This window comes from Heterodontus francisci, chromosome 16, assembly GCF_036365525.1.
Source record: "Heterodontus francisci isolate sHetFra1 chromosome 16, sHetFra1.hap1, whole genome shotgun sequence".
Taxonomy (NCBI): domain Eukaryota; kingdom Metazoa; phylum Chordata; class Chondrichthyes; order Heterodontiformes; family Heterodontidae; genus Heterodontus; species Heterodontus francisci.
Window position 1 is genome coordinate 64,113,649 of NC_090386.1, and position 18,731 is coordinate 64,132,379.

At 40.8% G+C, this 18,731-nt stretch overlaps 1 protein-coding gene across 2 annotated transcripts in view; it reads right to left on the reverse strand.

Annotated features, from left to right (window-relative positions):
* Positions 1-16,515: 16,515 nt before the first annotated feature.
* The window catches only part of arfgap1 (ADP-ribosylation factor GTPase activating protein 1), a 55,907-nt gene continuing 53,691 nt past the window's right edge, over positions 16,516-18,731 (reverse strand). For both annotated transcript variants that reach the window (XM_068048276.1, XM_068048277.1), the window contains exon 14: positions 16,516-18,236. In XM_068048276.1, the coding sequence (XP_067904377.1) occupies positions 17,936-18,236 (301 nt within the window). In that variant the 3' untranslated portion in view covers positions 16,516-17,935. The remainder of the gene's footprint in view (positions 18,237-18,731) is intronic.

The following is an 18,731-nucleotide window of genomic DNA, read 5'->3' on the forward strand; positions in this document are numbered from 1 at the left end:
GGCTATTAACCGATAGTTGCACATTCAACTCCATTCACAATTCCTGACAATGAAGCAGTCCACACCTGTATTCAGCAAGATCTGGACAACATCTAGGCTTAGGCTGATAAGTGGCAAGTAACTTTCTCACACCACACAATTGTCCGGCAATTGTCAGATCATTGTCAGATCATCACCAACAAGAGACAGCATAATCATCTGCGGTTGACATTCAATAACATTACCATGATTGAGTCCTTCATCATCAACATCCGGGGGGCACCATTGACCAGAAACTCGGCAAGATAAATGCCTCATAAATGCAATGGCTACAAAAGTCAGAGGTTGGTGTATTCTGTCACAAGTGGCCCACTTCCTGACTCACCAAAACCTTACTTCTCCACTTGTCAGGATGGACGCAGCTCACATAAGAAGCTTGCCTCCCATCCAGGGAAAAGCAAAAGTCTTGATCTCATCCCATCCACCATCACCATATAATGGACACAGTGTGTACTATCTACAGGAAGCACTACAGCAAAACATCAAAGATTCTTTGGCAACACCTCCCAAAACCGAGATATCCACCACCTAGGTTGTCAAGGTTAGCAGGTGCATGGGAACACCATCACTACCAGGTTCCCCGCCTTATCATGTACCATCCTGATTTGGGCATATATGGCCTTTCCTTCAATCTTGCTGGATCAAAATTCTGGAATTCACTACCTAAAAGCAATAGCATCAATTTAAGGAGGGTACCTACCATTACTTCTTGTGGCTATGACCAGTCAGATACAGTGCTGACAAATGCATCCTCCAGTTTACACAAGATGCTTTGATCCCACCTTCAGAAGAGCACTGTCTTCTATAGTGGTAAAATGATGTCTCCTCTTCATTTTCAACAGCAGCCATCTTTCTGTTATATCAGGGAACTTGCCAATTAGTGGGCAGTTTTGTGCTGTGAATCCACTAGGAACAGGGCTGAGATTGACCAAACTCATTTTGCACATGTCGCTTACAGTCAGCAGAGAGAAGCCTTTCATCCTATTCAAACCAAGTTTCCAATACTGACTACAATAATGAGCTCCCCTTTTCCTGAAATATTAAATAATTATATATATTTATCCATTTTCACCTACAGCAGTGCTACCCAATAAAAATTGCTGACTAGCACAAAGCTAGCGATGGCAACACAGTTTTAGCCACATGCACTCTTGGTAGAAAATGCTCTCTCTCACACTCACACGCTACAAATAACTGTCCTTCATGTGTATATTTTGTTACGACTGAGGTGGGAAGAGTGCACTGTCTTTTTTAGTTCCATTTCTCCACAGGTCACAGCATATATTTAAATGTTTACCCACTTACCAATATGATCAATCATACACTCTACTCTTCATCCCACACCAAAATACGCCAATCAGGTTTCTTTAATAAACAACAAAATTATCAATTTATTATAAAACAAGACATAACCAGTAACAAAGCGAAGTATTAATACACAGAGTAAAATATGAAAGTTCCCTTTTAGCTTAGCCCCTTACACACACACACAGACGCGTACCCACCGGTTAATCAAAAAAAGAGATTTGCTCTTCAGAGCTCTGTTACAAAAAAAGGACAAAAAAGAATACTTTGGCCAAATACTTGCACTTGCTAATTCTTGAAGAAAAAAAAGGAAGGTATGGAAAGATGTCAGTTGTCCCTTTTTGGTTTGGCATCCCAAATACGTGTAGACGGCTGTCATGGGGATCTTTCTAGAACAGTTCTTTTCAAGCGATGTCGAAGATCAGTTTGGCAGGCTTTCCAGGAGAAATGTGACAACAGGGTTTTCTGGCAGGCTTTTCAGGAGAAAAGTGGCATCAGTTTCTCTATTTCTTACACTTGATTCTCAGGAAGTTCTCAGAGATGGAAGAGGGTGAGCTGATGGTGACTGCTCTCTTGGCTGGTTTTCTCCTACTGCCTTCAAAACAGTTCACATCCCAACACACTGTCCAAAGAGAAACCAAAACAATATCTCAAGAGTCAAGCCTCCTGACCCCGATAAATCTTGACCTGTCATTTCTCCATAAACATCTCCCCCAAGTCAAAAAGTCCCTGCTGAGTATTTATTTGAAGACAAGTGACTTCTGGTAAATGTTGTTTTCAAACAAGACCTCTCATTGTCCTTTCAATGACCCCAGAGGAAAAAAAATCCATGGAATCCTTTTCAGTTTTCTCAAATAAAACAATGTCCATAATTCGAAAATACATCAGTCCTCAAAAAAAAACTTAACAAAAAATATAGAAACACCATCATAACACCTCCATTCTTGGAGGAACTAAACGCCATTTTCAAATGCGTTTCATTACAAAGAGTGGGAAAAAACAGAAGATGAAAAATATTTTAAAACTCATTTTCATACTCATTCTTTACCTGTAGCTAATAGAGTCCTGCTTTGTACCATCTTTGCACTCAGATAACTGAAAGCAAAGTTAAATCCTAGACAAAGCATCCACAATTACATTATTGTTTCCCGCAATGTGGATAATCTTTAAGTGATACGGTTGCAATAGTAAACTCTATCGGAATGGTCTGGCATTCTGGTTTTTGATTTTTTCACAAAGGCTAGGGGTTATGATCAGTATATACCAGTATCTCTCCATAGTCATGGCGGATATAGACTTCAAAATGCTTAAGAGCTAGTAATAAGCCTCAAGTTTCTTTTTCTAATGTTTAATATATTTTTTGGTGCTAATTTAGCTTTTTGGAGAAATATCCCACTGGCCTTTCTCTGCCTGATTCATCATCTTGTAACAGGACTGTACCGACCCCAGGTCACTAACATCAATTGCTACCTTGAAGGGCTTCATTAAATTTGGAGCAGCCAACACTGGTTCATTGATCAAAACAGATTTCAGACTCTCAAAAGATTCTGAGCACTCCCCTGGTTTTCTTTTTTTGTAGCAAATCTGTCAGTGGAGCAGCGATAGTACTAAAATTTGGTACAAACTTGCAGTAGAAACCACATATCCCCAAGAACCTCATGATTTCTCATTTAGTCCTAGGAGTAGGGCACTCCACCAATGCTTGTACTTCTGCTGTTCTTGGCAACACTTGTCCTTACCCTACTATATGCCCGAGATAGGTTACTCTCACTTTTACAAATTCACTTTTGGCAAGGTTTATCACTAAATCAGCCAATTACAATTTTCTAAACAGAGCTTCTGGTTGTTTGAAGTGGTCCTTCCAAGTGTTACTGTATACCAGCACATTATCATGGTAAACCACACAGTTAGAAACACTGGCTACCACTTGGTTCATTAGTCGCTGAAAAGTGGCTGGGACATTTTTTTTAGCCTGAATGACATCACTCAGCATTGGAAAAGACTGTCTGGTGCAACAAAGACCAATATTTCTTTAGTTTGGGGTGTTAAAGGAGCCTGCCAGTATCCCTTTAACAAATCTATTTTTTTAAGAAACTGCCCAATCTGTTAATACAGTCTTCCAAGCGAGGAATTGGGTAGAAGTCTGCCTTTGTTACTGCCTTAACCTTTCTGTAGTCTGTGCAGAATCTAGTTGAACTGTCAGGTTTAGGCATTAACACCACTGGGGAACTCCAGCTGCTTTGACTGAGTTCAATTCGGTGGTTTTCCAGAAAGTATTGGATTTCTGCTTTTACCTGGGCCTGTTTCCCTGGACTTAAGTGATAAGGATGCTGTTTTATAGGAAAAAATTTCCCTATATCCACATCATGTGTGGCTAAGGTTGTACATTCTGGCCTTTCCCTTAAAATGCTGTGAGTAGCCTTGTTATGTCTTCTCGTTCTTCTGCATCTAAATATGAAAGCATAGTGTCCAATCTCCCTAACAATTCAGTATTAGCTAACTGGATAGTAGGAGGTTCAATTTGAGAATTATCTAGGTCTCCTTCTGTCTCATCCTCACTATCTCTATCATCCTTCACTGTCTCTAATACCTGTGCTTGCTTATCTTCCTTCCAACGATATCATTTCATCATATTGATATGACACAGCCGATTTTATTTCCGGCAATCTGGGGTCTCAATAGAATAATTTACTTCACCAATTCTTTTGACCACTTGATATGGACCACTGAACCGTGCTTTCAGCGGTTCACCCTGTATAGACAGCAATACTAACACCACATCCCCTGGTTGAAATGTTCGGGTCTTGGCATGCTTGTCTACCCATTTCCTTATGGTTGTTTGGGAAGCTTTAAGATATTCCAGAGCAACTTTGCAGGCTCTCGTGAGCCGTTCCTGTTCCACGGATACATAATCTAACATATAAGATTTGTCCCTCTGCTCTAAAAACTTTTTAATTAGTTTTAGAGGACATCTTATCTCATGTCCATAAACTAATTCAAAAGGACCAAAACCGGTAGACTCATTAGTTGAATCTCTTGTGGCAAACAAAAGAAATTCTAACCCTTTATCCCAATCAAGGGGATATTCATGATAGCACGTTCTCCTCTCGTTTTTAGGGTCTGATGGTACCTTTCTAAAGCCCCTTGTGTCTTTGGGTGGTATGCTGAAGACTTTAACTGTGCTATACCCAAATTACTCATAACTTACTGAAAAATTTTAGACATAAAATTGGAACCTTAATCTAACTGAATCTCAATCGGTAATCCATATCTAGTGAAAAACTGGGTTAACTTCTCTACCACTACCTTAGTAGAAATTGGTCTCTGGGAACCAATTAGCCATATCCATGATAGTGAGTATTGTCATGAAGACCCCACTGGCCATGAATGAGGCATATTAATTTTGTCATATGAAACAGTCATTTTAAACTGTTGCTGGACTGAAGAGATCAGCAGTGGCTCGAAAAATTTGCATTCTAAGAGACAGTTGCCTAGGAAAAGACAATGGAACTGCTCACTGATCCAATTAACCCAAATGAATTTTGATCACCAGACATTGAATGTGGAACAAGCCAGCATTCCATTTCTCTCCGCACAACTCCCACTGCCCCCCCCACCCCACTGCCCCCCTACTGCAGGTGTCTGCTATGATGAAAGGAATCAACAAAAACGCAGGAGAGTTTGTTAAAAAAAAACTAGTCACATGACTAACTTGCTGGCCCAGGGTTTTTGAATTGTGTTCACAGGACAGTTTTGAAGACATTGACTGCTTTGAAGACAACAGAGAAGGTAGGCCTCTCTCTCATGAATTTTCAGATCCACTGAAGTCAATTAAACCTCAAGGGAGAAGTCTCTGACATCGAAAAAATTTGAAAGTGTGCACTGGGCCCCAACAAAACGGCAAGATTTAACTGCAATCAAAGACTCTACATCAAACTCAAAGGACAGTAAATGAACCCCAGCTATTGCTTCAAACTTTCCCCCTTTATTCTTACTCCTTTTCTGTCTCTATCTGCGTGTGTGTTTGTCGCATGTGCATGCTAGCATGGTCACGTCGCGTTTTCATAGTAATTTTAACCAAATTAGAGAGTTAAGGTTAATAAACTTACAACTTTTTTCTTTAAATCTAAGAAAACCTGTCTGGTTGATTTCTTTGCCTTACAATTGGAGAGCAGTGAACAAGGATTCACTGATGGGGAGCTAAAAACACAGTGTTTTAAAAATTAAACCCTGTTACGGTCAAACAAGGCAAAGGCTGAGAGAGAACCCCTAGACCCCTTTCTCACCTGGTCATAACAGAAATTTGAGGATTAGTGTCTGGATTCGACCCACAGACAAATGAGAAATTGGAAGTGGGAAGTCAAATTGATCCCAATTTTAAAAAAGAGAAAAGATTTCAATACAGATTTTCTTGTGGTTGTATGTGCTAGAATACTAACATATCTGTGACTGAAGTCAGTAACTCCCCAAGCCAAGGTGAAGTAACTTGGGATAAGTTAAAAGCACTGTCTATGGAGGAGTTGAGGAAAATGGCTGAGTAGTGTGGGATCACTGTCCGTGCCAAGACATATATTGGTGTCCCACTTTTGCTTTCGGTAAAGGTCCTACACAGTCTACCAACACCCTGCTAAATGGTTCCCCAAAAATTGGTATGGGAATTAGAGGTGCCAATTTTATTGAAGATTGCAGTTTTCCCACAATGTGGCACATATGGCACGTTTTACAAAACTGCACCATGTCCTTGGAAAGACCTGGCCCGTAAAAATATCGACTTATACATGATTGGATCTTCTGATCCTTATGTCCCGCTATAGGAATTTCATGCACTATCCTTAGTATTTCCCATACTTGGGCGGTACCGCTATCTGGTAAACAACTGTCCATTCTTCACCTGCAGGTCTGTGAGGAGCTCTCCACTTTCTCATCAGAATCCCATTTTTAATAAAGTAGACTTCCGGAACTCCCTTTGCCTCAGCTTCAGTTAGAGCTGATTGTGCCACTTTATTTAACTTTGACACTGTATCAATGAACCTTAAAAAAATCATGCTCTTATTTGAAATGAACATTTTGTCCATTTTGAAAGGTAAAAAGCCTACTCTGCAAGGATCTCAAAGAGGAAGCCTTGACAGCCTTGTCTTCCTAACAATTATGACTGGAGCATTCACAGAAGAGCTGTGATAAGGATTTGGAGCAATTCCTGATTCTAATTGGGTTAATTGTCATCATGGCATGTGTCATGCCATTTATAATTCAAAGCAAGTTCAATTTTGCAGAAATTGGTTTGGAAGTTCCGTCAAACAGTTAAGGTATAAGACAACATAGCCACAATGTTGGGCCGAATTTACAAATGAGACTGGGCAATTAATGAAATGTTAAAATCTTGCTTTCGTGTCCAGAAATGAGAAACCAGTCTAAAAAATTAACTCCAATCCAGGTTTAATGATTCAGATATAAGGTCGCTCTAAATGTGCAGGACATAGAATTTCAGAGTGTAAAGTCATGATAAAAATGAAAAATCTTGAGTCACATAGAGAAAATGCTGGAATCTATTATTAAGCCGGTTACAGGCGGTCATTTAGAAAATCTCAATGCAATCAGGCATAGTCAACATGGTTTTGTGAAAGGGAAATCGTGTTTGGCTAATTTATTAGAGTTCTTTGAGGGAGTAACAAGCAACGTGGTGTTATGACCAGGCGAGAAAGGTGTCTAGGGGTCTGTTACTCTCTTCACCTGGTCTTATTGTAATAGGGTTTAATTTTAAACACATTGTGTTTTGAGCTCCCCTTTGTGAATTCTTGTTCATAGCACAAACAGGCTTTCCTTGGTTTGAAGAAGAAAAGATTAAATTTATTAAACTTGAGACTTTTCTCTCTTTGAGTTTACATGTCTTTAATGGTTTCCGAAGCTGGTGAGAGCGAGATGAGGGCAGACAGGACAGGAGAGGAGATGTTCTCAGTCCATGAGCACATGGCTTTCTGATTTTCAAGCACTCTTAATGGAAGTTCAAATCTCAACAGCCAGCTAGTCATGTGACTAAAACTGGTCTGACTACTCCTTCTGTGTTTGTGGATTCTGCTATCTGAGCAATCAACCTGGAATGCTAGCTGTTCCCACCTTCAATGCCTGGTGATCAAGAGTCCATTGTTGGTTGAATGGATCAGGGCATGGTCCTTTGTCCCTTGTTCCAACACTTTGATGTTACCATGCAAATGTCTTTCCAGTCAGGAGCTTTTAAGTTTTAATGTTCATGTCGTGAAATAATGTGTGCCTCAACCTTGGCAGGTGAGAGGTTTGACTGACAGTGGATAAGGGGGAACTTGCGAATGTGGTGTACTTGGATTTCCAGAAGGCATTTGATAAGGTGCCACATCAAAGGTTACTAAACAAAATAAAAGTCCATGGTATAGGGGGTAACATATTAGCATGGATAGAGGATTGGTTAGCTAACAGGAAATAAAGAGTAGGCATAATTGGGTCATTTTCAGGTTGACAAGCTGTAACAAGCGGAGCGCCATAGGGATCAGTGCTGGGGTCTCAACTATTTACAATCTATATCAATGACTTGGATGAAGGGACAGAATGTATGGTCGCTACATTTGCTGATGACACAAAGATAGGTAGGAGAGTAAGTTGTTAAGAGGACATAAGGAGTCTGCAAAGGGATAGAGATAGGTTAAGTGAGTGAGCAAAGATTTGGCAGATGGAGTATAGTGTGTGAAAGTGTGAACTTGTCCACTTTGGCTGGAAGAATAGAAAAGCAACATATTATTTGAATGGAGAGAGATTGCAGAACTCTGAGATGCAGAGGGATTTGGGTGTCCTAGTACACGAAACACAAAAAGTTAGTATGCAGGCACAGCAAGTGATTCAGAAGGCAAATGCAATGTTGTTGTTTATTGCAAGGGGAATAGAAAATAAAAGTAGAGATGTTTTGCTACAGTTGTACAGGGCATTGGTGAGACCACATCTAGAGTATTGTGTACAGTTTTGGCCTCCTTGCTTAAGAAAGGATATAATTGCATTGGAAGCAGTTTAGAGAAGGTTCACTCAACTGATTCCAGGGATGAAAGTGTTATCTTATGAGGAAAGGTTGGACAGGTTGGGTCTGTATTCATTGGAGTTTATAAAGGATGAGAGGTTATCTTATTGAAACATATAAGATCCTGAGGGGACTTGACAGGGTGGATCTTGAAAGAATGATTCCCTTGTGGAAGAGACTAAAACAAGGGGGCACAGTTTAAAAATAAGGGTTCTCCCATTTAAGACAGAGATGAGGAGAAATTCTTTCTCTCAGAGGGTGGTAGAGGAAGGGTCATTGAATGTTTTTAAGGCAGAGGTAGACAGATTCTTGACAAACAAGGGAGTCAAAAGGTATCGGGGGTAGGCGGGAAAGTGGAGTTGAGACCACAAACAGATCAGTCATGATCTTATAGAATAGCAGAAGAGGCTTGAGGAGCTGAATAGCCTACTCCTGCTCCTAGTATGTATGTTTGTACGTTCACATGTATTAGTAGATTCATGTATGGGATGCACCCTCCCTTCCCTATAACCAGCACTTTTAATATATGTACTGTACAGCAGACAAATACAATTATTGCTACTTATTTTAAATGAATGCAGAATATAGATTAACCAGGAGACTAACATTTTTAAAAAAACTATAGCTCTACAAATATTGTAAGAACATAAGAAATAGGAGCAGGAGTAGGCCATTCAATAAGATCATGGTTGATCAGCCCCAGACCTCAACTCCTCTTTCGTGCCAGCTCCTCATAGCCCTCAACTTCCCAATATTTCAAAAATCTATCTACCTCCTCTTTAAATACTTTCAGTGATCTAGCCTCCACAACTCTATGGGGTAGAGAATTCCAGACATTCACAACCCTCCGCGAGAAGAAATTCCTTCATCTCAGTTTTAAATGAGTGTCCCCTTATTCTGTAACTATGTCCCCTAGTTCGAGATTCACCCACTGGTGGAAACATCTTCTCAACATCTACCCTGTCAAGCCCCCTCAGAATCTTATACGTTTCAATAAGATCACCCCTCACTTTTCTAAACTCTAATGAATAAAGGCCTAACCTGTTTAGCCATTCTTGTTAAGTCAACCCCTTCATCCCAGGAATCAGCCTAGTGAATCTCTTTTGAATTGCCTCCAATGTCAGTATATCCTTTCTTAAATACTGGGACCAAAACTGTACACAGTACTCCAGGTGCAGCCTCATCAACACCCTGTCTTCTTCTTCTTTGGCCTCCTTGTCTCGAAAGACAATGGGTAAGCGCCTGGAAGTGGTCAGTGGTTTGTGAAGCAGCGCCTGGAGTGGCTATAAAGGCCAATTCTAGAGTGACAGACTCTTCCACAGGTGCTGCAGATAAAATTGGTTGTCGGGACTGTTACACAGTTGGCTCTCCCCTTGCGCTTCTGTCTTTTTTCCTGCCAACTGCTAAGTCTCTTTGACTCGCCACACTTTAGTCCCGCCTTTAGGGCTGCCCGCCAGCTCTGGCGATCACTGGCAACTGACTCCCACGACTTGTGGTCAATGTCACAGGACTTCATGTCGCGTTTGCAGACATCTTTAAAGCGGAGACATGGACAGCCGGAGGGTCTGATACCAGTGACGAGTTCGCTGTACAATGTGTCCTTGGGGATCCTGCCATCTTCCATGCGGCTCACATGGCCAAGCCATCTCGAGCGCCGCTGACTCAGTAGGGTGCATATGCTGGGGATGTTGGCCGCCTTGAGGATTTCTGTGTTGGAGATACGGTCCTGCCACCTGATGCCAAGGATTCTCCGGAGGCAGCAAAGATGGAATGAATTGAGACGTCGCTCTTGGCTGACATACGTTGTCCAGGTCTCGCTGCCATAGAGCAAGGTACTGAGGACACAGGCTTGATACACTCGGATTTTGTATGCCATGACAGTGCGCCATTTTCCCACACTCTCTTGGCCAGTCTGGACATAGCAGTGGAAGCCTTTCCCATGCGCTTGCTGATTTCTGCATCGAGAGACAGGTTACTGGTGACAGTTGAGCCTAGGTAGGTGAACTCTTGAACCACTTCCAGAGTGTGGTCGCCGATATTGATGGATGAAGCATTTCTGACGACCTATCCCATGATGTTCATTTTCTTGAGGCTGATGGTTAGGCCAAATTCGTTGCAGGCAGCCACAATCCTGTCGATGAGTCTCTGCAGACACTCTTCAGTGTGAGATGTTAATGCAGCATCGTCAGCAAAGAGGAGTTCCCTGATGAAGACTTTCCGTACTTTGGTCTTCGCTCTTCGACGGGCAAGGTTGAACAACCTGCCATCTGATCTTGTGTGGAGGAAAATTCCTTCTTTTGGAGACTTGAACAGCAGTGAGAAGAAGATCCCAAACAGTGTAGGTGCGAGAACACAGCCCTGTTTCACGCCACTCCGGATAGGAAAAGGGTCTGAATTGTGCCTTTCACATAGTCATGGAATGAGGTGATGATACTTAGTAGCTTCCACCTATTTTTGTAATATCAGCAAATTTGGATATATTACACTCTGCCCCCTTGTCCAAATCATTAATATAGATAGTAAATAATTGAGGCCCTGGGACTGATCCTTGTGGCACTCCACTAGTTACATCTTTCCAACCTGAAAAAGACCCATTAATCCTGACTCTCTGTCTTTTGTGAGTTAACCAATCCTCAATCCACGCTAATACATTACCCCCAATACCGTGAGCTCCTATCTTGTGCAATAACCTATTATGTGGCACCTTATCGAATGCCTTCTGGAAATCCAAATACACTATATCTACCGGTTCCCCTTTATCAATTCTGCTTGTTATATCCTAAAAGAACTCTAGCAAATTTGTCAAACATGATTTTCCTTTCACAAAACCATGTTGACTCTGTTTGATTGTGTTAAGCTTTTCTAAAAGTCCTGCTATTTCTTCCTTAATGATGGACTCTAGCATTTTCCCAATGACCGATGTTAGGCTGACTGGCCTATAGTTTCCTACTTTTTGTCTCCCTCCCTTCTTGTAAAGGGGCGTCACATTAGCGGCTTCCCAATCCACTGGGACCCTCCCGGAATCCAGTGAGTTCTGGAATATTTCGACCAATGTCTCCACTATCTCTGCAGCCACTTCCTTTAAAACCCTTGGATGTAGTCCATTAGGTCCTGGTGACTTGTCTGCCTTTAGTCCCATTAGTTTGTCGAATACTTTGTCCCTCATGATAGAGACTGTTACAACATCTTTCCTCCCATTAGCTCCTTGCTTATCTGATATCTGTGGAATGTTTATAGTGTCCTCCACCGTGAAGACCGATGCAAAATATCGGTTTAAATTAACTGCCGTTTCCCTGTTCCCCGTTATCAATTCTCCAGTTGCATCCTCCAAAGGTCCCACGCTCACTTTAGCGACTCTCTTTCTTTTTATATATCCGTAGAAGCTCTTGCTCTTTATTTTTATATTTCTTGCCAATTTACTTTCATATTCAATTTTCTCCCTCTTTATTAGCTTTTTAGTCATCCGCTGCTGGTTCCTAAAAACTTCCCAAGCCTCTGGCCTACCATTAGTTTTCGCCGCTTTGTATGCCTTAGTTTTTGATTGGATAATTTCCTTGACCATCTTTGTTAACCACGGCTGGTTCATCCTTCTCATCAAGTCCTTTTTGACCGGGATAAAATAAATTTTTGCTGAGCGTTATGAAATATCTGCTTAAATGTCTGTCACTGTTCATCCACTATTTTACTGCATATATATTGTCTTTGGTACAGCATATCTTGTTTAGGAAAATAAAAGTAATACCCTTTCAATGTGTGTGTCGGAACTAAATGAGGGTTGAAAGTGAATTTGCCATTTGACTTTGTTGGGAAATATTACTCAACCTGATTGAAGTGCCATCGAGTGGTAAAGAAATCCATGTCAGAACACAAACTACCAATGCTGGAAATCTGAGCAAAACAGAAAATGCTGAAAATAACACAGCAGAACCATCAACATCTTGAGATAGAAAGCAGGTTAAAGTTTCAGGTGTAATCCTTTAAATACACTGTAGTCAGTTCTAACAGCACCCAGTATCATCTTCATCCTGCCTACAATCTCCCAATGGCCTCCAGCATTTTTCTTTCCACCTCCTGGGGTCCAGGCTCAACTTCATTACAAGTCCAGGGCTATAGTCACTACATGTACAGCTCTCACTCTATTAATTTCTTATTCATTGGTATCCTTCCATCTATGTGAAGGTCAATTCTTGAGAGGAGGTTCTGTCACAAGTGCCGCACCTGAAACTGCAAAGTGACGCGGAGTTGTTGTTTGGTGCCTATTGCCAAGCTGCTATAGCCACTGGTCATCGTGGTAGTACACACCAGCCGGCAGGATGTCGTCAATTCCCTCTTTCGCCAGCTAGCGACTCCCAGGTTCAATAGTCTACATTTAGGGCCTTCACGTCACGCTTGCAAGCATCCTTGAAGTGGAACTTTGGGTGCCCCACTGGTCGTCTGGCCCCGGCTACCTCATCCATACAGAAGGCCCTTGGGTATGCGACCGTCTTCCATCCTGTGGATGCATCCGATCCACCAAAGTCGCCTCTGTTTGATTAGTGCCAACACAGTTGGGAGCTCTCCCTTTGAGAGGAATATCACATTTGTGATCTTGTCCTGCCAGGATATACCCATAATGCGCCACAGATGGAAATTACTGAGCTTTTCCCGGTAGCTTTAAGTCGCCCATGTTTCACAGCCATACACAGCAAGGTGCTGAGAACACAGGCCTTACAAACCATCAGCTTGGTCTTAAGGGTCAGCTTGGTGTTATCTCATGCACATTTTGCGAGTCAGCCAAAGGTGGTAGCTGCTTTCTCTATGCATGCATTGAACTCTGCATAAAGGGACAGATTGTCCATCACCGTGGACCCAAGATAGCAGAAGTTGCTAACCACTTCCAGTGGGGTGTTATTTAGTGTGATGAGGGCAGAGATGCAACACCATATTCCATGACTGCGGTTTTCTGGATACTTATAATCAAAGAGAACAAGTTATTGGTATGTGAGAGACAGTCTGTGAGTCTTTGTAGCTGAGTTTCCATGTGAGCGACTAGTGCATCATCATCACAGGAGTTCTCTGATCAGGATGCGGTGTTTTTGTCTTCACTTTCAGCCTTGATAGATTGTAGAGCTTGCCATCTGACCTAGTGTGCAAATAGATTCCTTCCATATCTGCACGGAAGAGAAAGGTCAGGAGCATGGAGAAGATGATGCCAGAGTGGGGGTTAGGACAGACCATGTTTCACTCCATTCTTCACTCCAAGACTGTTGGAAGTGGAGCCACCAAATTGTACTATGCAGTGCATGTTGTCATGAAAAGAGCGGATGAGACTGAGGAGCTTTGCTGACGGTATCAAATGCCTTAATGAGATCTGCAAAAGTAAGGTAAAAAGGTATGCTCTGTTCCCTGCACTTCTCTTGTAGCTGGTGTATGGAGATCATGTCCACACACAGTAGATCTGTCGGGCATGGATACCAAGCTGTGCTTCTGGGTGCACTCGGTCTGCAAGTAAACAGAGTATTTTAAGAATTACCATAGCAAAGGCTTCCCAATGATGCGAAGGAATGAGATTCCTCTGGAGTTGTTTCAGTTGCCTCTGGTCACCTTTGTTTCATCATCACACTAATATACTCATCATCATTTGGTATTCCTCCTGTAATCAAACAAAATTACTCCTTGCTCACCCGCTCCAACTGAACAAATGAAAACAAAAACACCCAAATGCAAGAGGGAAAAACAGTGCAAATGTCTTTTCCAGCCATGGCTGATCTATTTAACAAGTCATTTCCTCGCTCCAGCAACAATTTAAAATCAATGTTCATGACAAAATTAATGCGCCTCATTCTTGGCAGGCGGGGGCCTAGCATGACAATACAGTAACTTTGCAGAATCCTCGCACAATTAGATTCCAATCTTAATCCTACCAAAAGCCATTAAACAGACCAGCTTCCTGCCAAGCAACTTTTATTTCTCTGACATGAAGTGATTTGGAAAAAGTGCACCACCTACTGACCAATTAAAGAGTGAAACTAGCAGACGGCTGGAAGCAGATTCTCTATGTTGAAGTATATAATACAGCACAATGACCCTAAAGGAGGGGAGGGGTCATTTTTAATGTACAGAAGAGAACATGTTATGCATAATTTACATAATTCCTACTTGTGAGAAAGGCCAAGATCTCATACCGACAAAATGCCCATCTCTTCACTTAAGAATAAAATTACCTATCGTTGGTAAATCAGCATCTGTAAAAATAAATAGTTAAAGTTTTGGGTGTAGGCCCTTCACGAGAACTTGTTACGGCCAAGGTGAGGAGGAGGTCACAATCATCCATCTTGCCCTTCCTCTTATCTGACCGCAACAGAGTTTATTCCTTTTAAACAGTGGTTGTGCTGACTACCTCAGTGAGTGTTTTACCTTTAACGTGAACCAATCGGTCAGGTTTTCTTGAGTTTAAACAAGAGGTAAGTTTATTACACTGAACAAGCTAAACCCGATCTAAAATAGTAAAAAAATACACTACACATTCACACAAGGCTCACACACACACAATAGTAGATGAATGTGGAAAGTAGTTTTTTTGGTTGGATTAAAGCCCAGAATAAAGGTTAAATACAGTATGAGGTTGGATGATTTGGTGGCCTTCCAGATGGAGTTGTATTCTTGAAGTCTTTGGCTGGTCAAAATGCACTTGGTGGTTGGTCCACTTTGCTCAGGATTTTCTTGGGAGGCAGAATTGTAGGTGACTCTCTTCCCCTGGTCTCTGTAGCAATCTTTAGGTTTGGTGGGTTCATAGTCACAGACGGTTTTCAAACTTGACGTTTTCTGGAGAGAAAAAAGGATGCACATAGCCTTCTCTGCTGCTGCAGTGTGAGTTACTGCATGTAACAGAGTTTTGCATGTAACAAAACTCAATTTTTCACAGCCTGGGGAGATGTTTACATCGTTGCCACCGGGTATGCTCTGGAACCTTCTAATGAGATACCCAGTTTAGAATTGGCTCCACAGGCCCCAGGCTGCCAATATTTACACTGAGGGGTTTACTCTTTCAAAGTCAAGGTGTCAGGATTGCCTTGACTGTTGTGCTAATAAAGCAATCCTAGGTAATTCAATTACTTACGGCAAGCCATTGTTCTGGGTCCAGGGCTTCTTAGACTTCTGGCTCCAGTTGGCCTTGGAGTATGCAAAGGGGTTTCAGATGCAAATTGTGGTGGCCACCTTGGCTGCCAATTTTTTTTTTAAAGTTAACTGCAGGATTTTCTCCATTAACAGTCTAATGTAAGTTTCCAAAACAATAAATTAATATTTCTCATTTAGCATAGTGTTTTCTTGACAAACTGGAAGTGAGAACTTTAATGGAACTGAACAAACCAAGGATGTGGAAAAGATAACAGAAAATAAGATTTAATTGTGAACCGAGAGCTTCAAATAATTTTGAAAATTGTTCAGTTTTAGTTTACAGATACAGCACTGAAACAGGCCCTTCGGCCCACCGAGTCTGTGCCGACCATCAACCACCCATTTATACTAATCCTACACGAATCCCATATTCCTTACCACACCCCCACCTGTCCCTATATTTCCCTACCACCTACCTATACTAGGGGCAATTTATAATGGCCAATTAACCTATCAACCTGCAAGTCTTTGGCATGTGGGAGGAAACCGGAGCACCCGGAGGAAACCCACGCAGACATAGGGAGAACTTGCAAACTCCACACAGGCAGTACCCAGAATTGAACCCGGGTTGCTGGAGCTGTGAGGCTGCGGTGCTAACCACTGCGCCGCCCAGTGTTCAGTGTTAATAAAAGACTTGCATTTACATAGCATCTTTGATGACAAGCAGATGTTCCAAAGCTCTTTACAGCCAATGAAGCACTTTTGAAGTGTAGTTACTGTTTTAATATAGGACACACGGCAGTCAATTTACACACAGCAAACTCCCATAAACAGCAATGTGTTTTTGTGATGTTGAGTGAGGGATAAATATTGGCCAGAACACCAGGGATAACTCCCATGATCATCACTTTTATGCTGAAATGTTGCTCAAAAATACATCAGGATGTCAAAAAATGTAAAGTTTAATTGTAGAATGAAATTTTAAACTGGGAAGTTAATAACATTTTCCATGCAATTAAGGAAAATAATTCCTATTCATTTTCATTGCTTTATTGTCATACATCAAATAAGCAATCACACTCAAAAATGGGTGCAAAGTAACTAGCAACATACAAGTTGCTATATTTGTAGATGTCCATTCACATCAGCAAAAACTTCCATGTCAGCTTTTAGGGCATAAAAGCTCAATCAGCCCCAAAGTACAGAAATGAGAATACATTAGTTTGTTGCTCATGCTCAAAAATATTGCACAGATTTTTTCAAAAGATCCAATACTGAAAGATCAATTATTCATACTATACCCACACTAAATGCAACTGGAATGTTTTTTTTGGCGGGGGTGGGGGGGGGGGTGGAGGTTATGGAGGCAGCAGCAGACCAGACACAAGAAATGCCACCACATTTATACATTTACATACTTCTGAAAATTAAATCTGACACCAGAGAAAGCATTTCACCATTGAATGTTAAAATAAGTAAAAAGAATATTTATATATGTCACTTGTCATACATTTAAAAGGCAAGAATAGAAAACACAGTTATTCTAGTTTGATGCAGACAGCCAATAAAATGACCCAAATAAAAAATATTTTAAATTTGACAGAAGCCCAGAAAGGACTATTGTCAGCATTAGCAGATGAATATTTAATACACTCATATTCCTTTATCCACTATTTTAGTGAAGTGTTAACCAATTACTGTTAACAAGTTAATGATTGTGTTATGATAGTGGATGGAGGAATGTTATATAAATGTAATGAGCATTTGTTTGCCAATACCAGAAACAGTAACTTCACGCTTATAGATTAGATAGTAAGTCATGTAATGTAAAAAACAAAACAATTACGATTGGAATTGATCAATTTTAAATTAATAATCCACAGTTTTATTTCAGCTAGGTATCAAACCTATAATAATCACACTAAAACTAAACATGAATTTCGAAGCGCTACCTGCCCTGTACAAGTGCACATCATAAAGCTGAAGACAGACACAATATAGCACATGCAGTAAATGCTACGTTTGTTGTAATTTTGAAGGAAAACCTGAGCTAAAATTAATCACTGCACTATTTAACTTTATGTTTTTCTCCATGATACCCTGCAGATTTCTAATGAGTATTTACGTACACAAAAAAAAATTGTGGTGAATTAATGGAAAAATTATATCCCCTTAAATAGAGAAGTGTATTTCTCAATGCATTCAATGTAAAAATGGTACAGTTGAATCCAAAGTACATACTGTAAATGGACAAAGTTCTGGTTACAATACTGATGGTTCATTGTGAACACTTCTTTTATTGGTGAAATATGTATGTAACCAGTCTCTAGAAAGAAAAACAGATTTCTGAAACATTGATTCTTTATAGACAGGAATACAAAATGGTTTATGACAGCAACAAAGCAAAGAAAAAAGTGAATTGTAGGTCCTTTCAATTTGAGGCACTTTCCCAGGCTACCAATTTTGGTTGTCCCATCCATCATCCACAGTTCCTCCACTTTCTTTTCTCGGTGACTTCTTATTCTTGCTTTCCCCACCTGCGGCCCAATTATCATCCCAGTTATCCCAGGCACTGCTATAGTTGGTTTGCTTTCTCGTGCTGTTCTCTGTACCCCAGACATCATCATTCTTTTCGCCTGAGCCCCAAACACCTGCACTTGGGGGTATCTTCACCTTAGAATTCTCATCCAGATCGAAATTTTCCCAGAAGCCATCTTCAACTCCACTGTTCTGGTAACTTTCTCCAACTGGGTAGCTGTAGTACAGAGAATATAACAAACTTCAGAAATGATCAGGTATTTGAAAAATGAGAATTTGTAATATAAACTGCACCTTATTCTGGAAGATTTCCAATGCATGCATGATACAGGTGTAAGTGTGCAATAAAATGAAATTTTACTGCTTTATAGAATGCTACACATGAATATCCCATTAAAGAGTGGCAAGTTCTGTAACAGTTCAAAAATTAATCTAATTCAGAGTCAAGGATATAATGTTGGTCTCATAATTCTGCATCAGACACAGAAAAGGATGGTTTTAGGACTGATTACAAAGTTAGGTGCCCTTCTGAGATTATGTCAATTGGTACAAAGTCTCAATATAAAAGAACAAACTATTACACTTTTTTACTCATGGTACCAAAATGAAAAATTCCTTGCGTTTTTAAAAAAATGATCCTCAACTGGAAGCACACAAAAAGCTCATTTATTACTAGCCAAGTAAAAATCTTATGCAAACTGCATATTGTCAT